Raw genomic sequence first — 12708 nt, forward strand, 5'->3', positions numbered from 1 at the left:
TACAAATGCTATAGTGATTCTGATTTGCAATTCTATGACACAAATGAGCAACTGTGTGGAAAAAAATTCAAAGACTATATTTCAAAATTGTTCTTAAACATTCAAATTAAATATCAATGTATTTTCAAATATTACACAGCTTAACCTGAAGTGTGAACTGTAATTTTTGTCTTGGTGGTTTTTGATTTTTAACCCTTTAACCCTTAAACTCCCAAGATCTCATTAGTAATTCTCCTTACTGTCTGCCATACAGTTCTTGTGATGTTAGTTTGGAGAATTTGTCATTGGATCAACTAATAATCCCCTGACTGATGTTTTTCTTTATTCTTATCACTTGTCTGCTTGATATTGTATTGATATGGTAAGGAGAAATTCTGTCTTGGTCTCTCATAAGAGTGACCAGCAGCTGACTTCTCCTTATAATGTCACCCCATGAAGGTCACAAGAATAACAGACATAATCCCTAAGTAAAGAAGCCCTTGACTGTTCAACAAATTCTCCTAGCTAACTCCTAGGGAAATGTCTAGAAAACAGTATGGAAAAAATGCATACTGATGTTAAGGTGAAAAGAGTTTTAATGCTTAAACTCAGCAGTCTAGGTTCATCTAGAAATCTCCCAGTCATAACATCTTTCAAAGAAAACACCCATCGTCTAAAATTATGTACTATTTAAATAATTCATACATCATGCAGTTATTAAATAACTTTTCAAAACAATTTGATGTCTTTCTTCACTATTCTCAGTGCCATTAAAGCTCCACCAATTCCAGCCATCAATGTTGACATGAGTACAGTCCTCTTCACAACCTGAAACAATAATAATTCAAATATGGGCACGATTTTTAGTCCACCCTGTTATCTAAACAGTCATTGTGAGGTGTTTACTTAATTGTACCAGGTGCTACAAGATCCAATGATTACCCTTTGACAGACAGAATGAGATTAATTTTTAATGTATAACCTGTTGTTTTTGAGGTGACAGACATGCAAGTGATGACTAACATCAAAGGACAACTTCCCAGTGCTAATAGAACAATCATGCTTAACCCTTTTCCTCCGAAGACTGATGAGCTTCTAATTTCTCCTTACAATATCACCCCAGAATCACTCATTTAAGTCACAAGAATAAGAGAAATGATCAACAATGAAAGGAGCTCTTGATTGTTTAACAAATTCTCCTTGTCAGCACCTTAATTAATTTACTAAGAACAGTATGGAGAATATGCATGCTGATGTTAGGGTGTAAAGGGTTAAGGAACAAAGTTTTATTTCAGTAGTCAGCAAGAAGAATTTTGAGTCCACTCTTGAGAATGAAAAAAAGAAAATTGAAAAGTTATGTATCTGAGTACTAACCTTTTCCTGCCATTCTGATCTGTCAATGACAGTCTTGTAAGGTATCTGAGAAAATGACACCTGAAGAAGCAAAGGATGTGAGTAACAGAACAACACTTCAGAAACAAGGTTAAACAAGGTTTTGAAAATGATTAGCCTCTAATGCAACCATCATATTAGGTAAGCTCCCAATGGTTTATCTGCCCAGCCAGCTTTGATTTTTAGTGGACAGAGCAGGAAGGGGCTAAGAAAGACCCACACCCTCCCCCTCCTTCTTATTGACTATCACCCACCCCCCTGGTACAAAGTTCTTCCCCTTCCACACTCCCCAGCCTTTCCCTGCTGTAATAGTCAAAGATGGCAGTTATGATTTTCACCAAGAAACTATTAAGTACTAGCTAGCCAAAATAGCACCATTGCTACAGGCTGGAGAAAGATCCATTGTGGTACTTACCATGGTATAAAGTGGAATAAATGTTTTTGGCATCAGCCAGTGGAGTAAGTTGAACAGTTTCTTCTTCATAAGGAAAACTGGAGATGTCACCAAGGATCTCATCTGCAAGAAACACTGTGTGAGACCTCTAAAAGCTACTACTTTTAATAGGCTTATTTTAAATAATTGACAAATAGAGTCCATTATGCCATGCATCTTTTCAGTGTTACATCACAGATGATGCCAAATTGTGGTAAAAACAAAAAGAAACACGCTGCTACAGTCATGTGCTTCACTGATGTAAATTTGACAGAATACCTCTATGTAGTTGTACATTGCTAAATCACACATAGCTTCAACGTCCTTGTTCCGTGTTCTTGAGTACTCTTGTAATGCAGCAGCTGTGTAAGGAGAAATTTTATCATAAGTAATTAAAACCATATTTATATATCAAAATTCTGATGTAATAATTATGTAATAATGTATAATTATTACAACTATAATAATCATAAAGATAACTTCAAATAAAGTAACACAGCCAATACAACAAGTTAAACAATACTAATGATGACAGTAATGATTTTAATAAAAGTGACAGGAACAATGGTGACATTGGAACACATGTAATACAATTACTTAAGCCTCCTAGAAGTGATTAACATCTAACCTCTCCTTGCAATATCCATACATTATTCAGCAAACAGGTAATGAGAATACTCAACCATATCAAATAGAAGTTGTTGTCTTGATCTAACACCAAATTCTTGTAACTAATTTAAAAGGAAATATGTAGTAGCTGGAGGGGAGAATTGACCATCAGATCTGGGAGTTAAAGGGTTAACAGCTAGCACTACAAGGTTAAAGCTTCTACAAATCCATGAGTAGTACTTTTTGTTATGTAGTTTGGTGGGACTGTGAATTTGAAAAGAATTGTCAATGGCAAATAAATTGTGATAGTGTAGTCTGATTGTTTGGGTGAGTGTAGTCCTGAGAAAGACTGTTGTCTGTAGTGATGACTGACATTTCAACAACCTGAGCAGAAGTCATCTTCTTCAATCACTATGAAGTCACTAACTCTGATGACAACCTCTGCTCAGGTTGTCAAAACCTCTCCCCAACAACAGTCCTTCTCAGGACTACACCCACCCAAAAAATCAGACTACACCATCACATGTTACCCCCCAGTTCAAACCATTTGCTGTAATGGCAAATAAATTATTAAAAAAAGAAAACTCAGCACTAACCAAAGTCATTATTATGTTTTTCTAGTATTCCATCAAGTACCAGACAATCCTCAAATGCCTGAAACAAAGAAAATGAGAATATTTGTGAAATATAACTCTAATTATTACTTCCTTTGAGAGCAACCATCCATGTGAGTGTCAGTTTATCTAGAAAATGAGTTTATGAGTTCCTGTTATTGCAGATTGTGAGATGAGGTGACAAAACCTAGCTGTTGGTAAATATGAATTTGTTGTGTTCTTGGGAAAAACACTTCCCTTTCATAGTGCCTATCTCCACCCAAGAGTATAAATGAATACTGGCAAGTTGTCTGGGAAGTCTGATGAAATACTGGGGGGGGGGGGGGGTAACCTTGAAATGGACTAGCATGCCATCCAGGGGGGTGGAGAGGGAGTGGTGATACTCGTAAATGCATCATGCTAAGGAAACTGGGATAAGCTCTGGCTGGGATGGCAACTTAGCTCCAGTATAGACTTAACCTTTTTTATTGCTGTAGATTAGCATGACATGGCAAGATGCATTGCATCTCCTTAAGATGACAGATGAAATTTGCTCCCTCTTATCCCTACCCTTTCCTTTCATGTAAATCAATCTTTGCAGCATACAATTTGGACTCAAATATGAAAAGATTCGTTAGAAAAGTCTCCTTGAAAATCAATAGCAAACAGAAACCCTTATTGATAATTTAATAATTCAGTAATCCTACACTTATTTTGTAAGTTTTTGTTCTTACACAATTTGTTCCTTGACCATAAAATGGAACCATTGCATGAGCGGCATCACCAATAATCACAAGTTTGTCAGAAACATGGTAGGGCTTACACTGATAAAAAGAAAAAATTGTAAGGAAAAAAACAAACAAACAAACAGAAGCAAGCAATTAGAAATGACAAAGTCATTTAATTTGAAAGGAATCAACTTACTCAACCTGTTATGTATGTTAGTGTACCAAACTTATTTGTGAAAATTATATTTAACTGTATTGTATTGGTAACAAGAGCCAGCTTCAATTTGTAGACTTTGTACATGGCTTACAAAGGAGCATGTAATATTGGACTTAAAAATGTTTAGAGGTATTTAGCTTTGTCTGGCTCTTGCCTTGCTCTTGCCCAACTCCTGTTAGCCTTGTTCCGCTGGTCATGGTCCAAACAAGAGCGTAACATTTGTCCAGCTTGTTAGCTGAAAGCTACACAATTTTTTTGTCCTGGTCACATCAGGCCACATTCAGGCTCCAAATTTTCAAAGGGGTTATTCAATTTTACAAAAATTGATTCATCTAGGAGGACTTCTTTAATACTAGGCATAATGCAACTAAATAAAAGAGGAACATTTAAATTTTACCTTAATGGATACCATAGGACCGGTTGGATTTCTGAAAAATTCTTCCAACAGTTTTTCTCTGGCAAAATAAAAAGTACAGATACACACAAACTTGAAAAGTAAATTCTTATCTCCATAAATTAACCATAGAAGATCACTAGCTTCTGGTTAAAAAAGACTGTCCTTGTCAACCCAAAACTTTTCTTATGAAGGTATCGAAGAAGAAAAAAGGACTGTGACATACTTACATGTACTATAACTTGGAAATACACGAACTTACATGAGATACATAGGCAATAGTTAATTAGTAAAAGAGTTAAGTCTGTACTTGGGAGGCTAATGGCCCACCCAGCCAAGCTTATCCTGGTTTCCAACTAGCATGGAGTGACTAGGAGTATCACTTCTCCCCCCTGGATGGGATGCTAATCCATGACAAAGAAAAATATCGATGAGGGGATTAAGTTGATCTGATCCCAAATTCTCCAAACTCACATCATATGAACTGTATGGTAGACATTAAGGAGAATTACTAATGAGATCTTGGGAGTGAAAGGGTCAAAAACTTACTCTCCCATGAGGTTCAGGAAATCTGGGAACTCTGCATTAAAAAAGGTCAGGACATCATCCTAAAAACACCAAATGGAAAGATCAATAGATAATATTTCAAGTCTGGTTTCATAAAATCAGTTGATAACGTAGATTGACTACCATTAAGAGTTTAAAAGCTCATGTTAGTCTTCGTCTTCATTATCATTTGCTCTGATGAAGGGCTAACACCCATAACGTGTCAAAGTCTTTATGGTGGCCAATTCATATTATCAACTCAGTTAATAAAACCAAATTATCTTGTTGTACTCTCCCTCCAGCACAGCACCACAGTTTCATTATTAAAAAATAATTGAGTTTGGCACATCATATTATCCTTTTAACGTATTTTGATGCAAAACAGAAAAACCACAAAACACAGTAAGAATCATTTGTCTAAATTAAAATTCACTTTATTCAATAAGAAAATGTTACCTTTGTTTTCAACTTGTCAAATTGGTCAAATGGTAAGAACAATGTGCAGGTGAAGGATTTATCCTTAAAGAAAAATGATTACTTACCATTAAATAGAAAACAAATCATATATATTATAAATCATTGATAACCATCTAGAAAAAAGACTAATAAAATACTCTTTGACACCCTGAATATAAAGCTACTTCTGATTGTTATATGACCAATGGAGCAGTTTTAGGCAGATTTATCATCAGTATCATTTTCTTCTTTGCTCAATGACAATTAGTGACCAAAAGGGTAATTTGCTAAACACCAGATCACATGGCGTCTGGGTTCAAGCCCAAGCCAAGTCTTGTGATGTGATCTAAGACAAGAAACCTTTCTCTTAAATTGCAAGGCCTATCTCAGTTAATAAACAATTATCAGTTGAGGTTTTTGTGATATCCAGAATAACCAAGGTTAAGGTAAGGGTTATCAGCCGAAACCGAAGACTAATAACCCTTACTGAGACCTTGATTATTCTGTCGATGTATTTATGAACAAATAAAAATATACAGATCAGCAAGCAACCCAAAGCAAGAACTTGACACGACTACCCTTAGAAATAATGCACTGCAGTCATGCATGACATGATTACTCGTGACCTTGAATGTCCTCAACATGATTATTGTATAATCTGTAGCTAGATGACGAGGTCCCAGGTGCTGATTTCAAAATTTACCGTGAGCTCTCAGCCAATCAGAAAAGAGATAGTGAGTTGAATGTATAATAAGGAGTATTATTGGGTACTGTTAAACTATCATCAGATGGATTATCTGATATTGAGTAACCCCAAATCATCAACTTATTTCCTACCTGATTTGGTAAAGCTATCATCATGAATGTCTGTCTTGGCCAGATGTGTAAATAATTCACTGCCATGGCAAACTGCATAATAAAAAAAAATAATACACTGAGATTGTTTCATAACCACTCCAACATTAAGATTGGATTTTCAGGGAACATAGATGACAAAGATCAGTGAAACCCAAATGTTGGCATCTTGTAGCCCTGCATGTCTTAAATTCATCAATCATCTTTCTTTGTTATTTAATGTGGAGTAAATGATAAAAAGACATCTTAAACCTCTCCATCCTTGGTTGGGGCAAGGCAAAGCTCTTTATAACCATGAGGAATGTATTCTTGACTGAAATCAAACCTGTAAACCAGACAGAAAAGATAAGCAAGCATAAGCACTCTCTCAATCCAAACATTTATGTATGAAGTAGAAAATAACCAATTTTTTTTTCACATTTCTTACATGAATCTATCCCTATTTCTAATACTTCCCTTAATTTATGTCATCTCTTAATCCTTACACCTTAACATCAGTATGTATATTCTCCATACTGTGTTCCATACCTTTCCTAAGGTGTTGACAAAGAGAATTTATTTAACAATCACAAGCTTCTTTAGTTGGTGATCATTTCCTGTATTCTCATGACTTTAATGAGTGATTCAAGGGTGATAAAGTGAGGAGAAATTAGATGCTAGTCACTCTCCAGGATCAAAGGGTTAAAACCACTCACACCACCATCTCATCCTTCTCTAAAAGTTCAGTTCACACAGGCCCTCAAATTTTGCCATTTGCTACTCTCATTGTTGTATTATTTGTCTGTAGCATGTACTTATAAATAACAAATACAAGATACATTATGCTTTCAAGGTATCCCTGTACATCTACCCAGGTTTATTGCAACACACAATTGAAATTTGCACTAAAGAATGCCTTGCATCCCTCACCTTGGTCTTCTCATGAGCTCTCTTCTTAATGCAGAGTATGCTCCATCACAGCCCAAAATAATGTCAGCATCAACTTCTAACTTTTCGTCATCATTTCCTTTGCTGTGAACAAATCATCCAGATGGTCATTCAGTAATTCCAGCAATATCTTTTAACTGTTTGAGACACACAAGCAAATGTATCAAATGTGATTCCTACCACTTGAAGGTAAGATGGCCTCCTTCAATATCAGCAGCAATAAGTTTGTGCTCAAAGTGTATGCGAACATCTGGGTAAGTTTCTGCAACTGAACCAACACAGGCCAGAAAGAGTACTTTACCAACAGTACCAGTTATAGGAAATCAGTGAATTAAGAAGACAGAATCAACAAAACTTTTTTCATCTTTAAGGTTTTTCCCCATTCATTCCTTGCACAAAAACATTAGTATTCACTTTTTCCAGACTGTTCTGGGGTATGTGCACTCTGATCCAAACTTTCTTACCTGTGAGGAGATCATTGTTCAGCTTCTGCCTTTCAACTGATAATAGATGCTGAGTAGATAAAAAAAAGTGTTCTATCTATAATTGATAATCAGTGAGCTCAAGAAACAATACACATGAATGTTGAGAATATCTTTCACCCTTCATACCCCAAAATCAGTATGCATACAGTGGTGAATCTAAGGAAGGGGCCCGAGGGGCCTCAGCCCCACCCTTATTTTGGGTAAAAGAAAAAAGAATCGTAGAAGGAAGAAAAGCCGGCAAGGCTGAAGCAACAAAAAACCAGGTACTTCCCTCCCTTAACTCAAGGTCTGGATCTGCCACTGGCATATTCTTCATACTGTTATCTACATTTTCTTCTGGTGCTGACAAGGAGAATTTGTTTAATAATAAAGAGCTTCTCAACTTGGTGATCATTTCCTTTATTCTCCTCACCTTAATATGTGGTTCAGGGGTGACATTCTAGGGAGAAACTAGATGCTAGTTACTCTTAAGTGTCAAAGGGTTAAACACACATAAACTTCTGTTCTAACCTGTCCTTTCTTTCCATAAGGAATGGGTGTTGTGTTTCCACTATGAGAGTGAATCATACGGGCGTGCATAGGGATGCCAAGTGCCATAACCTTGAGAATGAAGAATGTAAAAAATTTAAGAAAGAATTAAAGTTATTCGCGATGCTTTTAACATCACTCGTTCTCTACCATTTCAATGTTGTATACTGATTCTATCAGTTGAATCCTTTAAACCCTTACATCAGTATACCTATTCTCCATTCTGTTCTACAGAAACTCCTGTAGTACTGACTAGGGAGAATTTTTCAATAATCAAGAGCTAATTGTAAGGTAAACACTTCAAGCTTCTTAAGCTTGTGATCACTTCTTTTTTTTCTCTCAGAACCTTAAAGTTTGATTGAGGGGTGATCCAACAGGGAGAAACTACATTTGTCCTTTCAGAGCACTCAGATTTACCACTGTTCTATACCAGTGACAAATGTTTCACAATTAGTATTATTTAGAGTTCCACTGTGGCAATTATGCTTGAGAAAATTTTTTTTTTCAGGAACTTATAGATAGCTCATTATCATAAATGTGTTATTCTCTGTCTTCAATATTTCAGTATTACCAGGCTTTCTGCTCCCACAGCTCGTAATGATTCAATTCCTCTGACAGAGAGTGCAAGATTGACACTTCTACCTCTTTGGGCCACCTCCTTGCGAGGATCTAAACATCCAAAAGACATATCTTTAAAAATCTGTGAAACAAGATGTTTAGTTTTAAATCAAAGGAGAGGCACCCCATCCATATAACTCAAGGAAAAATATGTTGCAGTGATTTTCTCTGCTTTTCAACTTCTTTTGACAATCCTGAATATTCCAGAGCATGCTGTTTTTAATCCACTTTACAGAATTTATCTATAGTTGGATTATTCAAATTGGTATTTTTTTATTTTGCAACAATGGCTCTGCTTAGCCACAGGGTTTAATGCAAAGCATATCATAGAAGGGGACTAAGATTGTTACCTTCCCAGCCTTGTGTTTCTGTTTTGCCCCTTGGAATAAATCAATTCATACAAAACTGAAAAGTGAGTGGACGCCCTTACTGGGCCTTCAATGGTGCATCCCACTTACCAAGATATGATTTCCAAGTCTCAAGTTGGAAGTGTAGTTTTAGTTTTCAACATTTTGAATCATGATAATTCCTGACCCTAATTCTAAACCCTGTTACTCCCAGGAGTGACCACATATAAACTCTCCTTACATCGTCAAAACAATATCAAGCTGACAAGTAATGAGAATAAAGAAAAAAATTCTTCCAAATTCCAATGCCAAATTCTCCAAACTAAAGTCATAAAAATTGTATAACAGGCACTTTGGAGAATTACTAGTGAGATCTTGGGGTTGAAAGGGTTCAAAAGAGAGTGACACACTAAGCACACATCTGCCCCCCCTTCCTTCCAATACTGAACCTACAGAATCAAAACTAACTTGAAATCACCTTTGCGAGCTTCAAACACATCTACTTTAAACCCACGTTTTGCAAGGTACACTGCAATCAAGGCACCTGCCTGCAAGATTTAACTTTCACAATTAAAAAAAAAAAAATGCTCCCATGTAATCTAACATTAGTAAATATTCATCATGCAGTGGGCTTCACATGCTGACAAGCTTAAATGACCAAGTGAATAGGTCGAGATTGTGAAAATTGCACTTGCTCAAAAAGTGACTACGATGGAGTATATGATCAGTGACAGAAAAGACTACAATGGGGTCGGGGTAAGGGCAGGGGCAGGGGTTCTGAGAGACGAGCAACACATACCCGGTAAAAACTGACCCAAGTCCTCCCCCCTCCCCCTCAAGTGAATCCTGTTCTCAGAGATCAAGAAGAGCAAGATCATTATTAAGCTTGATTGACATTGCTTGCTTTGATCACTCAAAACTTAAACAGTGCTTGTAGCTAGTTCACATTCTATGATCATAACTCCTAAGCAACTTTCTGAAGTTAACAGAGAGGAAAGTTTTCCAGCAGTTTTGGAAAATACTGAATCAAAACGTCTTTGCAATGTCAAAACATTTCAAAGAAAACCGCTATGAGTTTGCAGAATTTATTTGGTAAATTTTTTTTTTGAAGTGATCTTTTCGCCATTCAGTAAATCCTTCACGGTAAAATTTCCGTACAGCCCCATACTACATTATGCATTCAGTTCTTGAATAGAGAAAACAATGACAAAAACAATACATTGCCATTGGGAAAACAGATTTGTTTTACAATAGTATGGGGCTGTGCGGAAATTTTACCTCCTTCACTAACCAAGCATGTTTGATAAATGCTTCTAGATATCGGCCTCGTTCTTTATCTTATAATTAGGCCCAAGCCATAATTAACGTCCCAGGCCGCATAGATATTACGCTCAGTCAATAACGCATATTTATACACAAAGCGCTTTTTTGTCTATGCGTAAGTTATTTCCATCGATTTAAAGAAATCGTAACCATTTTTCTCTTAGCTCATTTACCTCATCATTTTTATGCTCTACGCGAAAGAAAGGCGAATGAAACCTGCAATGTGTTCAGATTACCTAATTCAAACGCGTGAAAGACGCACTACCCATGAAAGCATGCATTGATTGAGTTACAGGCTGCACCAAAACCAAATTCAACAGAGCACAATTTCCGCTAGATCTCCACTTGCCATCAAAACACTCCAAGAACACTCCGAGAGATCCTTACCAATCCACCTCCTACAACAACAACTGTCTTCGTAGATTTCTCGTCTTGCACAACTTTTGCCGCCATGTTTTCTCACCTTTTCGCGTGTAGTATCACGTGACTTTTGATACTAAGAAACCGCGATAGGTAGGAAACGGTCAACCACTCAGTACCCGTGTACGAACGTCGGCATTTTACTGTAAAATGATGTCCACTGTCGTGAAGCGTTTCTATGCTCGGAATCGACGTCTTTTTTTGTATCATATGTTTGATTATTTAATAAGCTAGTTGATCTTTCGCTACCGCTAAAGTAGATTCGAAGAATGTGACAGGAATATGTTCCGCCACGGAATAATCAAACTTGTTCTGCGTGCGTTAAGTGATGTATCTGATCAGGTACTTTCAGGTAGATTAGTGCGTAGATCGTCAAATAAACCCACGTTTGGTGAGAAATTTGTGCCTAAGAATCGCTGTAGAACGTGAGTAAACCTTGATTCCCACACGGAATTTCGTATCGTATCGTAATGTGTAGCGATTTTTTTTAAGCTCATAAAGTGATAACGCAAGTGGGCAACTCTGCGAAACCAAGTTCAACGTTTGAGAACAGTAATTATCGCCTATTCGACGGTGGTTGTGTGGAATCTTTGCTAACAAGTTAATTAAAACGAGAGAGTGTTCATGTATATGTAGCCCGATTACAGCCTTTAGAGAAAGTCAAAACGGACGAAGTAAAGGAATACCAGGATCTCTGGTTTATTCCTGTTTATCCTGGTGGACATGCAGCTGTCCTCCGTGCACACGAACACGTCACCTCGAAGACATGACCCTCCTTAAGTCTTACTGCTCCAGGGAAAGAAAACCCGAACAAATCGCCGTTTGCGTTTCTTGCACAAGATTGGGATATCAGGAAACGTTTTTGCAAGTACCATGAGCGCCACTCTTTGCCGTAACCATTAGATGGAGCGCGCTTTTCTCGTAACTGAGTTAGCTGGACTCATGGTGATTTTAAAGACTTGGAGCTAAATAAGCTGAAAAGAAAAGAAAATATTACAGTGCAGCTGTTGAAACTAGGGCCGTACAGACAGAAATCCAATTGAAGGACTTTTGTGATTCGCGATGATTTAAACTACGAGGAACAGGCGTCTTTTTTTTATTTTCGTTTTCCTAGCGAGTGGACACGCGCACGAAGCGAGCTGAGGAGCTAACCTTGGTCCTTGTCTTGCCTATAACTCACCCTCTGGATTTCCATTGTGTGTGCGTCCGCTCGCGTGGAAAACACAAAAAAATAAATTGCGCTTGTTTTTTAGAATAACCCTATATGTACTATGCTAATATAGATTTATTAGTGATACTCTTTTTCACAGCTTAGAGTTTTATTTACTCTGTAAATCAGCCAACGACTCGGTAGTTACCTAATTAATGCAGCGAAACAGTCGACCCATCTGTATGCTCACGCAACCTGCAGGTATGCATTAACGCTGAAAGATGAAAGGTGTTCATTGAAAGTTTAACTGACTCTGTACTCTGGCAAAAGAACATAATCTGTATTGTAATATACAGGAAAAAAATTACGCGTGTCTGAATGGCTGAAAACAAGTGCATCTCGTCCCTAAACTGTCCCGCATCTCGTCCCTAAGCTGTCCCATCCCTTTGCTATCCCATTCTGCCAAGTACCTCTAGCCTGTGGTGCAGGCGCAATGTTGGTGAGCAAGTGCTAAGAATTTTCTGGGTGAAAATCGTAGCTGCTATCTTTGATTCTTATAACAGCGGAAGGCTGGGGGAAAAAAGAAATTTGTACCATCTCAAGTAAGCCGACACCCCTAGTAATGAAAGTGTTAAAAAGTATTGAAAGTATGAGGCAATCATATTGAATTGACGACGGCAAAAACATACAACCTTGTCTTCTACAGAG

The 12708-nt window shown here is 37.2% G+C and overlaps 1 protein-coding gene across 3 annotated transcripts; it reads right to left on the reverse strand.

Moving 5' to 3' along the window:
- Nucleotides 1-84: 84 nt before the first annotated feature.
- LOC131768375 (kynurenine 3-monooxygenase) lies at nt 85-10901 on the reverse strand. Of its 3 annotated transcripts, none has more exons than XM_059084115.2 (18): nt 10818-10901; nt 9586-9655; nt 8714-8811; nt 8125-8214; nt 7594-7642; nt 7310-7397; nt 7112-7213; nt 6455-6527; nt 6185-6256; nt 5348-5410; nt 4895-4953; nt 4349-4406; nt 3741-3830; nt 3010-3067; nt 2084-2166; nt 1787-1888; nt 1354-1413; nt 85-807 (listed from the first exon to the last, which is right to left on the reverse strand). In XM_059084115.2, exons 1-18 carry the CDS (start codon nt 10881-10883, stop codon nt 709-711), a joined length of 1380 nt encoding a protein of 459 aa, XP_058940098.2. In that variant the 5' UTR covers nt 10884-10901; the 3' UTR covers nt 85-708. The 3 variants fall into 3 exon arrangements, with proteins under 3 accessions (XP_058940098.2, XP_058940100.2, XP_058940099.2); XM_059084117.2 differs by having other exon boundaries at nt 10667-10893; XM_059084116.2 differs by having other exon boundaries at nt 9586-9651; nt 10776-10889.
- Between the last annotated feature and the right edge of the window lie 1807 nt (nt 10902-12708).

Source organism: Pocillopora verrucosa, chromosome 13, assembly GCF_036669915.1.
Source record: "Pocillopora verrucosa isolate sample1 chromosome 13, ASM3666991v2, whole genome shotgun sequence".
Taxonomy (NCBI): Eukaryota; Metazoa; Cnidaria; class Anthozoa; order Scleractinia; family Pocilloporidae; genus Pocillopora; species Pocillopora verrucosa.

Bases quoted from the DNA above. Each gene is read 5' to 3' on its own strand.
- LOC131768375 (XM_059084115.2), bottom strand. From the start codon at position 10,883: ATGGCGGCAAAAGTTGTGCAAGACGAGAAATCTACGAAGACAGTTGTT. The intron at 3,831-4,348 runs GTAAAATTTAAA...TCTTTTTATCAG, and splicing joins GTCCTATGGTATCCATTAAG to TGTAAGCCCTACCATGTTTC. The intron at 2,167-3,009 runs GTTAGTGCTGAG...CTCCTTACACAG, and splicing joins AAAACATAATAATGACTTTG to CTGCTGCATTACAAGAGTAC.